At 31.2% G+C, this 16460-nt stretch overlaps 2 protein-coding genes across 4 annotated transcripts; both read left to right on the top strand.

Moving 5' to 3' along the window:
- The first annotated feature begins 4159 nt into the window (after positions 1 to 4159).
- Positions 4160 to 4846, top strand: LOC107911033 (uncharacterized mitochondrial protein AtMg00240-like). The gene is made up of 3 exons (XM_016838932.1): positions 4160 to 4213; positions 4365 to 4461; positions 4572 to 4846. The coding sequence occupies exons 1-3, from the start codon at positions 4160 to 4162 to the stop codon at positions 4844 to 4846; spliced, it is 426 nt and encodes a 141-aa protein (XP_016694421.1).
- A 4562-nt stretch (positions 4847 to 9408) lies between these two features.
- On the top strand, positions 9409 to 13242 carry LOC107912799 (NAC domain-containing protein 37-like). Of its 3 annotated transcripts, none has more exons than NM_001398570.1 (4): positions 9409 to 9528; positions 11075 to 11254; positions 11475 to 11746; positions 12389 to 13242. In NM_001398570.1, exons 2-4 carry the CDS (start codon positions 11089 to 11091, stop codon positions 13007 to 13009), a joined length of 1059 nt encoding a protein of 352 aa, NP_001385499.1. In that variant the 5' UTR covers positions 9409 to 9528; positions 11075 to 11088; the 3' UTR covers positions 13010 to 13242. The 3 variants fall into 3 exon arrangements, with proteins under 3 accessions (NP_001385499.1, NP_001385498.1, NP_001385497.1); NM_001398569.1 differs by lacking the exon at positions 9409 to 9528 and adding an exon at positions 10430 to 10959; NM_001398568.1 differs by lacking the exon at positions 9409 to 9528 and having other exon boundaries at positions 10966 to 11254.
- The last annotated feature ends 3218 nt before the right edge of the window (positions 13243 to 16460 follow it).

The following is a 16460-nucleotide window of genomic DNA, read 5'->3' as shown; positions in this document are numbered from 1 at the left end:
ATCTTAACTATTAAATTCTCATATTTTAAACTAACACGGAAACAAAACTCAAAATTCTGCATTTTCTAAATTTTTTTTTCACATCACTTTAACATGGCAATATGTTTTTTTTTTTTTACATTAAACTAAACCGCCATTTCTTATTTTACTTTCTTTGTTTTTCGTAGAAATTATTTTGTTCGATTGATTAGTACATCAATACTAAAATAGCTGTAATAACATTGGTACTAAAATAGATTGTTTGATAATAAAACTGAACATGTAAAATTAAGGAATTCTTTTATTAGTTTATCAATTTTATCCTTAACCAAAGAAAAAAAAAACTCTAACAACTCTTAACTTTTTTTTATATCAAACAGTGAACTATTTACTACTAGATATTTTTTAAGGTTTATTTCACAAATATAATCCTAATTTATATTTTTCGAAAACAATATATTTACCAAATATGTTATTTTTATAAAATTATATAAGCTTTTTACGCGGATATGAGTTAAAAAAATATTATAAATATTTCATAAAATAATAAACTTAAAATAAAACCCAAATATATATAATTTGGCATGTAATTTATAGAAATAATATATTTGAAAATTTTGTTGGCAGGATAACTAATACCCAGTAGTTAGTTGGTTAGAAGTCAGTTGTTAAATAGCAGTTAATGTAAATAAACAACAGTATAGTAATTATGAAAACAAGCTTGATAATTTTTTCAGCTCTGATTCATTCTTTCCTCTGTTCAATTGATTGTTTCTTATTTTCAATCGATTGTTTCATTGTCAACTGCTATCGCAACAATCAATTGTTTTTGCTTTCAATCGATTGTTTCGTTACTTGCTGCTATCTCAACATGGTATCAGAGCAATCGATGGTTGTCGTATTTCGATCATCGTTGTTCCTGGAAGTTGTTCTTGATTGCAGTTAAAAGTTATTGGGTTGTTTGCAATTTCTTCTTAGTCTTGTTGTTTTTTCGAATCTTATAGTTGGAATATGTTGATCTTGTTTACGATCATAGATCTCTCCGACCAGGTTATCAATTTTAATCATCCTCTTTATCTACATTCCTCGAACACCCTAGGCTCGTTACTGGTATCTCATCAACTTCTTGGAATTGAAAACTATAATGTTTGGAGTCGATCTATGAAAATTGCATTATTAGCCAAGAACAAATTAGGGCTTGTTGATGACACTTATTTTAAAGATTCTCTCTGAGGATTTATATTCACAATGGGAGCGATGTAATGCTCTAGATATTGAATACTATTAGCAGGGAGCTCTCGGTTAGAATCGTATTTGCTTCTAGTGTAAAGGCAGTCTGGAAAGGTCTTGGAGAAAGATTTAACAAGGTTGATTATTCTAGGAATTTTTTTCTTGCATCAGGAAATAAATTCTCATATCCAATGTATGTCCAATGTATCTGCTTATTTTACAAAGTTGTGGTTATTATGAGATGAGTATGATGCTCTTGTCCCTTTCTCTTTTTGTGGTTCTGATCAATCCAGGAGAAATCTTGAGCATGTTATGCAATGACTTTTTCAATGTTTGATGGGATTAAATGAGACTTACAATGTTGTTCGCAGTCAGATTCTTTTGATGATCCCTTTGTCTTTTGTCAATCAGGCATATTTTATTCTTGTTCAGGAGGAATCCCAGAGATAACTCACTATAGGGATTATAGGTGCTGATCTAACATCATTTTATGTTAGTGTATCTCATAAGAAAAGGTTTAAAAAAACACGTGATCACTGCAAAATTAAAGGGCATAAGAGGAAAAACTGCTACAAGTTAATTGGTTACCCTCTTGACTTTAAGTTCCCCAAAAAGAATATTTTAATCCAGTTTGTGGTAAATAATGCTATAGTTAGTGATTCATTTGATTTAAATATTGTTGTGGTTGGAGATAATTACGCTACAATTAGTCACCAAGCATCATTCTTTACTGATGCACAGTATCAACAAATTCTAAGTCTATTAAACAAATAACCTACTGTTGGAATTATGACAAGTATGACAGGTATTGTTTCACCTGATGAGTGGATCTTGAATACAGGTACTATCAACCAAATGCTTTCTAATCTCCATGGTTTAGAATTTCCTGTTTCATTACATCATCCCCATCTTGTGCTTGATAACGCAATGGATCCTCTACACCAATTACACATATCGAAACATGCACCATTCACCGTGATCTACACCTTAAAAATGTCCTTTACATCTCAAAATTTTACTATAATCTTTTTTCCATTTCTAAACTTACCAAAGATTTGAGTTGTGTTGCTTCTTTCTATCCTGATTTTTTTTTTTTGTTTTTTACAAGACCTCTCAAGTGGAAAGATGAAGGGATTGGTATAGAACAAGTTGGTATTTACATTTTGCAATTTTCTAATGCTTTAAACACGATCACAACATCCACGTCATCCACCTTAGTAGCCTCTACATCTGATTCCAAAATCTTTATAGCCTTTATAAATGTTGACTCCACTTTTTTTTGGCATTCAAGACTTGGCCATGCTTCCCTCTCAAGGTTGAACAAGGTGCTTAATCTCTCTTTCCTAGTTTCGAATGGAGATCAAGTTCAACAATGCCCCATTTTTCCATTAGCTAAACAAAATAAGTTGCAACTGTGGGGAACTTGTAGAGTTTCCACTCATAGTGGTCATAGGTATTTTTTAACCATTTTAGATGATTCTTCTCTAAGGTCATGGGTGTATCTCTTAAAGCTGAAAAGTAATACTTTTATATAACTTAAACATTTTTTTGTTATGATAAAAAAATTAATTTTTAGCTAATGTAAAGATCATTCGTAGTGAAAATAGTTATGAGTTCTTTAAACATGAGTGCACTGATCAATTTAATAAGTTGGGGATTGTGCATCAGAATTCATGCACTTACACTCCACAACAAAATAGAGTAACTGAGTGTAAACACAAACATTTACTTGAGGTTGCTAGGTCCTTGAAGTTTCAATCAAATATGCCTAGCAAATTCTAGGGGGAATGTGTTCTAACAACCTGTTTTCTAATAAATAGGTTACCCATTTCTCTTCTAAACTGGCAAAGACTTTTGAAGTTTTTTACAATAAAAAACCTGATCTTTCTCGCCTAAGAATTTTTTGTTGTTTTTGTTATGTGACCACACCTCATTATCAAGACAAATTTTCTCCTAAAGCTATTTCCATACGATTTTATGGGATATTCTGCTGTTAAAAAAGGGTACCTGTTGTTCAACCTTGCCACCAAGAATTTTTTTATTAACCGCGATGTTATGTTTTATGAACTTATTTTTCCATTTAAGTTTCCTACCAATGCTTTTTTTATTTTCCCCACACAAGATGATTCAGTTTCCCTCAATATTGAACATTTGCCTATTGTTCCCACTTACATGTTTCCTCACCTTTCTCAAATACACCTACCACCTCTAATGACTTTCCTGTTTCACCTGATCTTCTTTTACCTGAACCATCGATTCCTTCTCCACTTAATTTTCATCCCCGGCCTCCCTCACCTACCTTGCCACCATTAAGGTGCACTTCCTAATCCTCCAAGCAACCTGCATGGATGAAAGATTACGTTTGTTCCAATCAATCCTCTACTCCACTTGATACATGTTCTTATTCTATTTCCCAAGTTTACTATTTTTATCACTTACCTATTCATACTCAAATGTTTGTTGCTAAGATATCTGTTATACTTGAACCCCAATCAAATAGTGAAGCCATTTTGGATCCAAGGTGGATTGAAGCTATGAAATAAGAGATTCGAGACTTGGAGGAGAATGATATGTGGGAAGTAGTCCCTTGACCACTTGGTAAAGTTCCCATTGGTTGCAAATGGGTGTATAAAGTCAAATATCACTTCAATGGTTCTGTTGAACGATCTAAGGCCCAAGTGGTGGGTAAAGGTTTTAAGTAGCAAGTAGGAGTTGATTTTCAAGAGACTTTTTCTCCTGTGGTTAAGCAGGTGACTGTGCGTGCCATAATTAGTGTGGCAGCTATGCATACTTGGCCCCTCTTCCAAATGGATATTTATAATGCATTCTTTTAGGGCAATTTATATGATGAGGTTTATATGGACATCCCTGAGGGGTTTCGCAAACAGGGGGAGTACAAAGTCTATCGTTTGCTCAAATCATTGTATGGTTTGAAATAGGCCTCTCAATAATGGAACTTAAAACTCACAGAAGCTCTGGTGGTTGGTGGTTACATCCAGAGCAGGTATGATTACTCATTGTTTACCAAACGACAAGGAAATAACTTTGTGATTTTATTGGTGTAAGTTGATGACTTGTTGATCACTAGAAATGGCATTGGAATGATCAATGAGTTAAAGAATGTGCTTCATCAGAATTTTAAAATGAAAGATTAGGGTGATTTGAAGTATTTCATTGGGATAGAAGTGGCACGATCCAACAATGGTATTATACTGAACCAGAGGAAGTACAGCATGGGAGTTAATAGCAGAGGTGAGATTAGGAGACAACACTGGAAAAAAACCAAAAGCTCACATTAATTGAGTATGATGAGTGCACCAAGTTAAATAATGGTCATGATAAGTTAATCCTAGATGTTGCAGTTTACCAAAGGCTTTTAAGGCGATTGTTGTACTTGACTAATACAAGACTAGACATATCATTTGCGGTTCAACATTTGAGTCAATTCATGCATAAGCCAAAAAAGTATGATTTGGAAGCAATTCTTCGAGTAGTCAGATACATTAAGAAGAACCCTGGTCAAGGAATTCTATTGTCAATGTCTGGTAAATCACAAATGTTTGCGTACTGTGACTCAGATTGGGCTACATGTCCTATGTCCAGAAGGTCAATCACTGGTTTTTGTGTCAAGCTTTGAGACTCCTTAAGTTCCTAGAAATCGAAAAAGCAAATCATGATCTCATGGTCATCAACAGAAGCAGAATATAAGAGTATAGCAGTAGCAATAGTAGAAATTGTATGGTTAGATGGCTTACTAAAGGAAATATGCCTTGAGAAAATGGATACGGCTTTATTGTTTTCTAATAGCCAAGCGACTCTTCAGATTGCAACAAATTCGATCTTTCATGAACACACCAAACATAGAGAGATTGATTGTCATTTTGTGCGAGATGAAATTCAAGATGGGCTAGTTCGAACACAACACGTGAGGACAACTGTGCAACTTGCAGATTTGATGACCAAAGCGCTTGGAGTCTAACAACATGAATTCTTAGTATCCAAGTTGGGGGTTAAAGACTTGTACGTCCCCTCAACTTTAGGGGGTGTTGGTGGGATAACTAATATTTGGTAGTTAGTTAGCTAAAGAAAAATGTAGGTTCAAACCTTAGAAAAAATCTTATGAAAAGTAACCACAAACTCCAAACATTGGCAATAAAATAGACCCGGAAAATATCCAAAAAAACAAAAAAAATGAGAGAAAAAAACTAATGTATTTCGAATTTTCGAGTTGAAAGTGATATAATAAATATTAAGTTGATTTTAACAACTAAACAATAAAACAATTGGCACTAAGAGCCATATTACAATGTTACCAAACGGAACATTCTATATCTAATTATTGAGAGGTTGATTCAATTATAAGATTACCAAAAATATATTCTTTTTACGAAACAACAAATTTTATTTTGAATGCATTTATGCCTTTTTTATATTTTGGTAAATTTAAAAAATAATATGAATCAAAACATCTTAATCTTTATTATCTTAACTTTATTAATTTAATCAAAATTATATTTAGCTTTTGTATAAATTTGTTACAAAAGTAGAATAAAATTTCTTATTTTTATAGGGTCGACAAAAAAAAAACTATAGAACTGGGAATTGTAAAATAATTTATAATGTTATGATGGTTGATAATTTTAATATACTACTATACTGGAAGTGTAAGATGAACAGGTTTGGAAGGCCAAAAGAGTTGCAGTTTCAGAGAAACTGGAAATGGAAAGTAAGGAGGGCCCTTACTATATATATATATTTCTTTTGCACATTCCTTTGTTTATCTTCTACGTAAAGAAGGATGTGAGCTCACCAACCCCACTCCACCACGTGGATTCCACTGTTCATCTTCCTTCTCCTAAATACTTGTCGTCAAATCATTTGAAGGCCGTAATTCGTGGCTCGAAATGACCGGAATGTCCCTAAAAGTGTCCTCTCTGGATTTTGGTGAAGAGTCTCCAGTTCTGGAAATGAATAAAGAAGGCGGAAAGCCATGGCAGACGCGACTTGAGAGCTCAGTCCCGACAGCGTTGATAGGAAACAGTGATAGCGTGGACCGACTGGTGGTTCTTTACCGGCAGCACGTGGCCAGGGTTGTCGTGACGTATGCCAACGTGGTTAGCGTGTCAGAATTCCACAACCAAAATGGTTTAATGTGAACCACGAGGGGAATTATTGCGATATCTCACGATATGTAGGGATTGAAAAGGCAAAACATGTAAAGTATCGGTTAAGTCTTTATAAAACAAGTTTCAGTTAAAATATTTAATTTTGTATAAAAATATTGATTAAATGAGACTAATCTTAATTTACATTTATAAATTTTATTAAATATATAATTTAAATAATAATATTATTAAATATATATAATTTTTTTCAAGTATATATTAACTTATATATCAAAACTGAAATTTTGAAGAGATAAAATTTGATAAATATTGAATTATACTTTTTTTTATTTTTTGTTATTTATACTTTTATGGAAATTTAAAATATTATTTATATTATTATATTAAAACTAAATAAAAATCTTGAATAAATATTTATAGTACGATTAATATTGAATTACACTTCGTATTCATTTTACATTACATTTTTATTATAATTTAAACTATTTAAATTTATAGATAAATAGTATCAAAATATTTTTTTATTATATTAAAATTAAATAAAAAATTTTAATAAAAAATGTTTGATATATATTGAATTAACTTTTATTTTAATTTAAACTATTCAAAATTAAATAAGAAATATTTTATTATTTAAACTATTATATTGAAGCTAAATAAAACGAATAGACAATGCATGATAAAATATTGGATTACGCTTTTCGACCCATATCAAATTATATATTCATTGTGATTTAAATTATTAAAATTTTGAGATAAGTAATATCTTATTATAAAGTAGTTTCAATTATTTTATATTGCCTGAAATTAAAATAATAAATATTTATGTTATTAAATAAAATATAAATATTTAAAATTTTAAATTAGTAAAGATAAAATTGCACTTTGACTTTTCTAAAAATGATAAAAAATTTATCCAATTCTTTAAAAATGATAAAAATATAAACTATTAAAATAGTGAAATTGCATTTTTATTATAGTAAAAATTACAATTTTATTTCTCTCCCCTAAAAAATTTTTTTGACTTTGCCCCTGCATATAAATATGAGATTATAGCACACCTACAATTTCGATGGAAAAAATATTTATATAAAAAAATTATAAAAAGCGATTGGTATGAAAATTCAGTGTGAGTTTAGTTGAAATAGTGAAGTTAAAAAAGTGATGATTATGATGTTTTGGATTTAAATCCCATGATTCTCAACAAGTACGGAAAACAAGCTTTTGGTAACTTTACAACTAAATTGAGACCCAATTAATGAGTGATGTTAACTCAGTCAAACACAGTACAAAATTATGACACAGTTACAGAAAGATTTATATAACAATTTAAGGTTCAAATAAAAATCAAATGTAACTTTAGTTGAAATGGTATATTTGAGTTTATAAATACAGTAAAGTCTCAAGTTTAAATCACATCATGCATGTCTATTCTCAAGTTTAAATGCAGTGAAGATTACAAGTTTATAAATAATATTGTCACTTTATAATTTTTTTTTGATTATTTCACAATTGAATTGGGATTCAATTAGTGGGTGAGATACAGATGAGATACAAATGTATATAATAGTATGACCTGTAATGTTACATATTTGGAATAAGATTACGTTGTTTGGATTCTCTACTTTCTGATCACCTCGTAATCTTATATTCTCAAATAATAGTTAAGATGCCATAATATAGGGTGTAATCTTATTACGATTTTTGGGATAGAATTTGTGGCGTCAGCCAATAGGGTTTATCTTTTTTCTAATTTCTTCAATGTGAGAGATTACCTTTTGATTTACCAGAAGCAAAGGAAAAATTAGTAGCAGGGTATCAAACCGAATATTCAGGTATCAAATTTGGTTTATTTTACGTTGCTTCCTATCTAAATCTATTATTTTCTTCGTTATTTGTAACAGTTCTTTACTTGGGGGTTGGAATATTTCCATTCCGTATGAATTCGTCCTTGAGCTATTTAAAATAAATGGAATCATCGGAACGACAATTGGTATCTTTATTATATTAGCTAGAACTTATTTGTTTTTGTTTATTTCTATCGCAACACGATAGACTTTACCTAAGATAAGAATGAACCACTCATTCCTTTTAAAGTTATCTTAAATTACATACGTAGTATTAAACTTTGAGCCGATTTGCTCTTTATTTTTATTGTTTTACTCAATTTAGACTTTTTTCCTCAAATAAAAGTAAGACTAATTGAAAGCAAAAACATTTTTCTATCAGTGAAATAGTAGATGACATACTTTAAAATGATGTATATTTACTGTAATAATTTATTTATTAGTAGAATAATTATTGTTATAATTATAATTATAGTTGGTGATGTAATTCTTTTTTATGAATTATTATAATTATGATTTATAAATTTATTTCAACATCGTATATTTACTTATCGATATATAAATTGTAATATTTTATTATAAATTTGTGAAAATTAAAATTAAAAATATTAAAAGAATTAAATTTATTAAAAAAACTAAATTCTATAAGAAAATAATTTAATAAAATATACTTCCAATTAATCTTAAATTTCATCGACTAAAAACTTCATCTTACTTTCTACTTAATCAATCAAACAAAGTAGAGAAATGATGGTATGAAATTATGATCCCATGTCATCTCTATCCCTTTTTAATAGGGGAATGACATAAAATTTTTCTTGTTGATTTCTAGTATTTTTAGTTGAATTTAAATTTTGTCAAGAGGAAAAAACTAGAAATTAATTGTCATTTTCCTATTAAAAAAATAGAGATAATATAAAATCACAGTTTCATATAATCTCATCTCAACAAAATAATAAAATTTACCAATAAATTTATATTCTCGTAATCCTAATATTACATTACCTCTAACAATATCAAAAGTTTGAAATTGTTACCCAAAAAATACCTTGAGTTTCATACGGAATGTCGACTTTCACCGAACTTAAGAAGAAATATATAATGAAAATCGGACAAGGGATGAAAAAACGAGAATTTGTGTAAGAAGCTAGCCTGCCAGTGACGTAAGCAACTGGGGACAGCCATCAACCATGCGCAATTAAATCCAGCGGTTCTTCCCTCCTTATTCCTTTTATATTCTCTTTCATATCTCTCTTCTCTTTTGTCTTTCTATTCTTTATTTCTGTCTCTTTTCTCTTTTTTTTGTCACCTTCTTCATTTCTAACTCTACCATTACCTTGTTTCTGGTAAGCTTTTTTTTTTTTTGCATTTACTCTGAATTAAAATATCTTTTCTTTTCAACCTTCTCTATTCTCAATCTTGTTCTGCACCCTAAAATCCCCATTATTTTACGGTTTTTAAACATAAAAACAATCCAAAATATGACTGCAATATTCGTTTGCATAGCATTTATCATGGTAAAGTAGCACATCGCTTGGCATAGCAATTTTTCTTTTTGTCTATGTTTTTCACATTATTTTGTTTGGTCAAAAGAAGCCACCTTATTATTACTAGGAAGACTAAGATTTGGTGAAGGAATTGATGAAAACGTTTGTTTGTTTTTTGTCTCTGAACATTCTAACACAAACCCTCCAACCAGTTACATATAAAGACTGGAGATGGAAGTTGTTTCCTGTAAATCTCACCAAAACCTGAATGAGTTTTGGGAACTATCTGTTTTTTTTTTGTGTGTGAGAATTGGAGGCAAAGCAAAGTAGCAAACCCTCTTTTTATTTTGGGTAACTTGGCATTATTTGTTTTGTTTTTTGTTCCACTCTCATAATTAGTGTATATGAAAGAAAAGGTCACCCGTGCTGCTATGGACATTCTCGACAAACAGACAAAGTGGCAGAGTCCGTTTCATTTGCATATGAGACACAGTTCCTTTTTCTCTTTATAGGTTCTATGCCCTTGCTCTTTTTTCATACCTTGATCCAATGGAAACGGGCCTCTTTTTGTCTCCAAACAGCCTTTTTCTTCTTTCAAACAAAGGCGTGCTCATTTGTGGTCAACATCATTCACATAATCACATTGTCCATTCAATATACTTTTCGATTCTGTTTGCTCAAAAAACCATAAACTCAAATGTGTTTACACACTAATTAACATTCTTTGATTAATTTATATATATATGTTCGGAAAAGTAAATTTCTGTTTGTTTCAGCCCGTTTAGTAAAACTTTATATTTGATTAGTTTGTATTTCTAGAAACTCTTCTCTTTTGTAAATTATTTGTTATTTTGTTAATGGAAACCCCGTTCTTGATGCATCATTTCCACCATTCACCAACACAAGACAACATCATTAGCTCAAACCTCTAGCTGTCCCGTTTTCCCCCTTGAGAGAGCTGCACCACAAACAGAGAGAGAGAGAAAGAGATAGAGAGAAGGCTATGTTCCAACTTCTCTCATGATTCCATTTTCCCCTCCTTTTTTCACCTATTCTCTAATAAAATATCATTAATGTCTAATGGAATAATGGGTTTTTGTTTTTATAAGACATGGTAATTTTGATTTTTCTAGAGATAAACATGGTGATGAGTGTTGCTCACTACCAAATGAGCTAGCCTAGCTGATGATTATGATAACACTTGTCACCTTTTTAGTTGGAGACTTGTTCATTATTTTTCTTCTACTTTCTTTTTTTGCCATTTATTTTTCGTGCAAATTTTTGTCTCGGGTTTGTAGTTTCTCCCTTCTCTTTTAACTTCATTTATTGGTTATGATTTCGAGTTGATATAAATAAAAGAGAGAGGTATAGTCAGCTAATAGGGTGTGTGGTGAAATTGATGCAGAAGCAACAACAGTTATGATGGAGTCAATGGAGTCATGTGTCCCACCTGGATTCCGGTTCCACCCGACGGACGAGGAGCTTGTTGGGTATTATCTGAGGAAGAAGGTCGCATCGCAGAAGATTGATCTCGATGTCATCAGAGACATTGATCTCTATAGGATCGAACCATGGGATCTTCAAGGTTTTTTTCCCCCCTTTTCGTTTTCAATCTTTGATCACTTTTTAGAGGTTAAACAAAACATAATTTGCTTGATTCAGCTGTCTGGGGTTAAGATCCACAACTAGGGTTTCATACTTGCATGAAAACTTAATAACCCTAGACATCGATGTTGTTTCAAAGCTTGTCTTTTATGTACGTATTTATGAGATCTAAATAATGGTTTACGATGATGTTGATGCAGAGAGGTGCCGGATCGGATACGAGGAGCAAAGCGAGTGGTATTTCTTCAGTCACAAGGATAAGAAATATCCAACGGGGACAAGGACTAACAGAGCAACCATGGCTGGTTTTTGGAAAGCAACGGGGCGAGACAAGGCGGTGTACGATAAATCCAAGCTGATCGGAATGAGGAAGACCCTTGTTTTCTACAAAGGAAGAGCTCCTAATGGACAGAAAACCGACTGGATCATGCATGAATACAGGCTTGAATCCGACGAGAATGGACCTCCACAGGCAAGCATATATATATATTATATTATATTATATTATTCCTTCATTAATCTTTAGTTGATCTTCACTTTCTATCCCTCTCTTTGTCAACGGAGTCGTCAATAAAGTGAAAAGCAAGTATATATATATAGTCTTCATGGTCGTCCGACATTCTGAGTAGCTTTGAACAGGCACACTTGACCTAGTATTATTTAAAACTTTATTTTTTTCAAGTATTTATGAACAAAGAAAGGGTTAGGCATCCATTACTATAAGCCATGGATTTTCTTAGAATCATAAATTCTTCACATGAATCAATGCATTCTTCGTCTATATACTTTCAGTTGAATTATTATACCAGTTATTTGAGAAATGGAATCACATTTTTTTTTTCTGCTTTGAAGACCATTTACCGAAATGTCAACATAACATGATTAATTTCTAGAAACACGGTTTCCAGTTTCCACCATAACTATCAAAAAAGTGATTAATATAACTTTTCATATCAAAAATATAAATATACTTTCTCCCAATTCCTTTTCTGCCATGGGTTCTTTTTGTGTGTGTGAGTGTGAAAAGCAAAATTCCAGTTCTCCTCTATAGCTTTCATATCCCATCATATTCTAGACTTTGGTTAACTTAATCTTTCTTCCAAAACTTTTGCAGGAAGAAGGCTGGGTTGTTTGTCGAGCATTTAAGAAGAAAACAACTGGTCAAACCAAGAGCATTGATGTGTGGGATTCAAGCTACGACGAACCAAGTGGCATTAGCTCAGTGGTTGATCCACTCGACTACTTGTCTAGGCAACCCCAGAATCTTTTACCTCCGAGTTACTTGTGTAAGCAAGAGACCGAGGCTGAAAACTTAAACTTTGTCCACTCCGATCAGTTCGTACAGCTTCCTCAGCTAGAGAGCCCATCTCTGCCATTAATAAAAAAGCCGACTTCCATATCTCTGGTGCCCGAGAATAATAATAATAATAATAATACCAATCACAAAGAAGAAGAAGATCATCTGCTGAAGATAATGTGCAACAACAACAACAATGAGAAAGTGACTGACTGGAGAACCCTCGACAAGTTTGTTGCTTCTCAGTTGAGCCATGAAGATAGATACCATGGTGAAGTAGCAGTTTCATGCTTTGATGCTGCAGATAATAATACTAACAACTCAGACATGGCATTGCTGTTGTTACAGAGTAGTGGTAGAGAAGAAGCGAACAAATTGAACGAGTTCTTGAACTCGAGCTCGGATTGTGATATTGGAATATGCATATTTGATAAATGAAGGGTGGGGTAGAGAAAAAGGAGACCATGAACAGAGTTTTATCAGTTAATTAATATTATAAACGTTTGATGCATAATGAGACCTATTTTTTTGTAAAATATACATATACATATACATATATATGGTTGTGAAATGAGTGAAGAAACTCTCCTTTAATCCCTATCTCTCCCATGGAATATTGCATGCATGTAATTTCTCAAGTACTGGTAACAGCTTAAGGAAATTCTGAAGTATACTGCAGATACAGTAACTGCAATACTACACCATGGATACGGGCATACTGTGCCTGCATTTTCAAAGAGTGAAAGTATTACTATCTCTAAAGCTCGTATTATTTTAGGTTGTAAATTGAAAACAAAATGTAGTTTCGGATGTTGGATTTAAATTTAAACATATTGGTTATGCAACATTATCTTACAGTTCATATTGGTTACAACACTAGACTATGGTAACTGTGGTGCATGGGGCGGGGGAATTCAGTAATTAGGTTTAGAAATGATAAAAGATGGCTCTTTTTTCTCAACTTTGATTTTCCTTTCAAAAGGATAATAAGGCTCCAAAGTGTCACTGCATGGAGGAGAGAAAAAATAATTAAATAAAGGATTTATATTTAACTAGTGCTATGTCATAAGGGAGATGAAATTTTAATTAATATTTTTAAAAATGAACATAATTATTGATAAAAGTATATGTAGATATTTGTTTTAGTTGGGGAATTTAGTGAGTTTTTTTATTTAATAAGCGAGTTGAGGGTTGTATCGTGTAATAAAAAAATAAAAAGTTTAATTATATAAATAGATATGACACTTGTCACATCTTTAATCTGTTTGTATAGTCTAAAAAATTGTGGCGTATCAAATAATTAACTTAAACTTTTTTAAAGTTTTATTTTGTTAAAGTTTTTTTAAAACTTATTAAATTACCTTTATATTTTATTCTCAATAGTATGTTGGTGTTGAGTTAACTCGTAACATAAAGTTTAATATTAATATAAATTAGAAAAAAAATTTAAAATTTATTAAATTCCTTTTATATCCTATGTTCACTAGTTTATAATGTTTTAACTTGGTTTTTTTATATTTCATTAACTTAGTTAGTGTTTGATTAACTCATAATATAACTCAATAAGAAGTTTAATATTAGTATAGATATATTGACTATCTTTAACCAACATGGTTAAGGGTAGGCAAGAGCCTTGGCCCCATAAATACTAGTAAATTATAATTAGATCCCTCAAAAAATTATAAAATTATAAGTTAATATATCCAAAAGAATTTATAATTTAATTCTAGATGTAAAAAGAATTTAACTTTGCCCTTGCTTCTACACCTTGAATTAATCACGAAAATAAAGGGTATTAAAATTCAATCTCCAATGCTAGATTAAATTATTAATATTTATTTTTAAGACCCTTAAAAATTTGTATTTATCCATTAGAAGTTTTACCTCATTAATCAGATTTCACAATTCATGGTGTATAACTCTTACATTGTTATTGTATTAAATATCTATTCTTAAAAATAAAATAATTGATATAAATTGGTCATGCAATGGTCAGCATGGTCTCATCAGGTTGTGGGCTGCTGGGTCCATGGCTTGTCTAGCATGCACTGGGCACCATGGCTCCTCATGGCCATGCCTTGCAATTGTCTTTGTGGACATTCCTCTTTTTCTTGGTTACCCTTCCCATCCCATGTCCTCTTAGTGCCACACATCAATATCACCAAATTAACCTACAAACAATTACAACTTCTACATCCAAATTTCCTTCAATTCATTACTAGATAATTACTCTTTTATCATAATTAAGAGATAATTAATGACCTTTTTTTCTCAGACAAAGTCCTGAAAGGTACATATTACATTATTTGTTGGCTTTTCTAGATGTGAGACTCTGCCCAAATGATTCTTTTCCTTAAGGCCCTTACCATAGTATAGCATCATTAATTGTGTACGATTTTGCAAAGTGGGAGCATATTATATAATAATATAAACTTAAACCCAGAAAATTTGAATCATGAAAATTAAATCTTGAGAAAACAAACTTTGAGAAATAGACATTTCAATGAAAGATGACATATCAGCTTTTTTTTCGCAATACATCTGGCCAATAGCACTATGCCAAAGGTTTTTTTTTTGGAAAAAAAGTTTCAACAGGAATGATTAACCACTTTAGTCATCAAATGATTATAATACAATATGTCCATTATATGAAACATAGTTGTGTTTTGATAATTATATATCATACCTAAGTAATTTGCGTTGAAACCCAAAAGACCATCACACTTCATTCTTTGCTAGGATAAGCAATTCAAAGTCTCTTAGCATCTCGCTAATTGAGAGAGGAGGCGGAGGGGGACCTAACAAATGTCCTTACTAAAACAACACGTGTTATTTTTTTAATTTGATATAATAATAAATTTAACTCTTAATTTTATTTTATATTTTTTACTTTGACCGTTATTTAGATTTAGGGATGAATCTTGGGGCCAAATTTTAGTGGTCTTAATAATTTTTTCAAAAAATTTTAGTAGTTTAATGAGAATTACATTAAAATTTAAAGGAAAAATCAAAATCAAAATTTTCCAAAATTTGGGGAGAGGACCAAGGCTCCCTAAGTCACCATAACGAGCTGCCTCTATTTAGACCAACTGCACTCTTAAACTTTTAATTTTTACTCAAATCTATCAAAATAAAATTAAAATAAAGGTAAATAGCTATTAAATGTCAAGTTATTACCTATTCATCAAATAATCATATTTCTCTAAAATAGTTTGAATTTGAATTACAGTTATAAGTAATGTTTTGAAAAGCTAAGAAGAAGCTATTCGAGTCATATGTTGACAATCATGCCTAAATATGTTAGGATTCCATCCAAAAAATCATCATAATTTGGCTAACGTCATCTTTGGATGTTGAATCAATTTATTTTACCTCGTCCTTTCAGTATTGCCTTATTTTCAGTTTACCATAAATGGAGAATTTTTTTCTTTAAATTCTTGTGGGTGTTGTAATTAATTTTTCTTTATGCATTTCTTCTTCTATTTAGCTGCATTGCTGCTTCAAGGTTCCGTTCAAGTGCAGGCTTATGAGTTTCTCTCTCAAATGAAGCATTGTACGTAAAAATGGTGCATATGTTTGAGCAGGCAACAAGATCAACTTGATGGTGCATCGGTTCAAGCCGAACAAAGTGCTTCACATGCTTTTGGATAAAAGCTTAGGAGAGTGAATGGAGAAAAGGAAACTAATGGAAGAAATTATTGATTGCAAAGCTTTTAAATAATGTCAAGAATTAGCTATGGAGAAAGGAATTTATTTTCTTTTATATTTTTGGATAGAAGAATAATAATAAAGGAAGGAGAAGATTTTTTCTTTTTAAAGTTTGTTGGATTTTTTATTTTTTATTTTATATTTTTGGATAGAAGAATAATAATAAAGGAAGGAGAAGATT

This window comes from Gossypium hirsutum, chromosome D11 (assembly GCF_007990345.1).
Source record: "Gossypium hirsutum isolate 1008001.06 chromosome D11, Gossypium_hirsutum_v2.1, whole genome shotgun sequence".
In the NCBI taxonomy this organism is placed as follows: Eukaryota; Viridiplantae; Streptophyta; class Magnoliopsida; order Malvales; family Malvaceae; genus Gossypium; species Gossypium hirsutum.
This window is presented reverse-complemented; position numbering and strand designations above follow the sequence as displayed.

Coding starts and splice junctions, on each gene's coding strand:
- LOC107911033 (XM_016838932.1), top strand. CDS start 4,160: ATGGAACTTAAAACTCACAGAAGCTCTGGTGGTTGGTGGTTACATCCA. Junction 4,214..4,364: donor GGTGGTTACATCCAGAGCAG/GTATGATTACTC, acceptor ATGAAAGATTAG/GGTGATTTGAAGTATTTCAT. Junction 4,462..4,571: donor CATGGGAGTTAATAGCAGAG/GTGAGATTAGGA, acceptor TAGATGTTGCAG/TTTACCAAAGGCTTTTAAGG.
- LOC107912799 (NM_001398570.1), top strand. CDS start 11,089: ATGATGGAGTCAATGGAGTCATGTGTCCCACCTGGATTCCGGTTCCAC. Junction 11,255..11,474: donor CGAACCATGGGATCTTCAAG/GTTTTTTTCCCC, acceptor ATGTTGATGCAG/AGAGGTGCCGGATCGGATAC. Junction 11,747..12,388: donor ACGAGAATGGACCTCCACAG/GCAAGCATATAT, acceptor AAACTTTTGCAG/GAAGAAGGCTGGGTTGTTTG.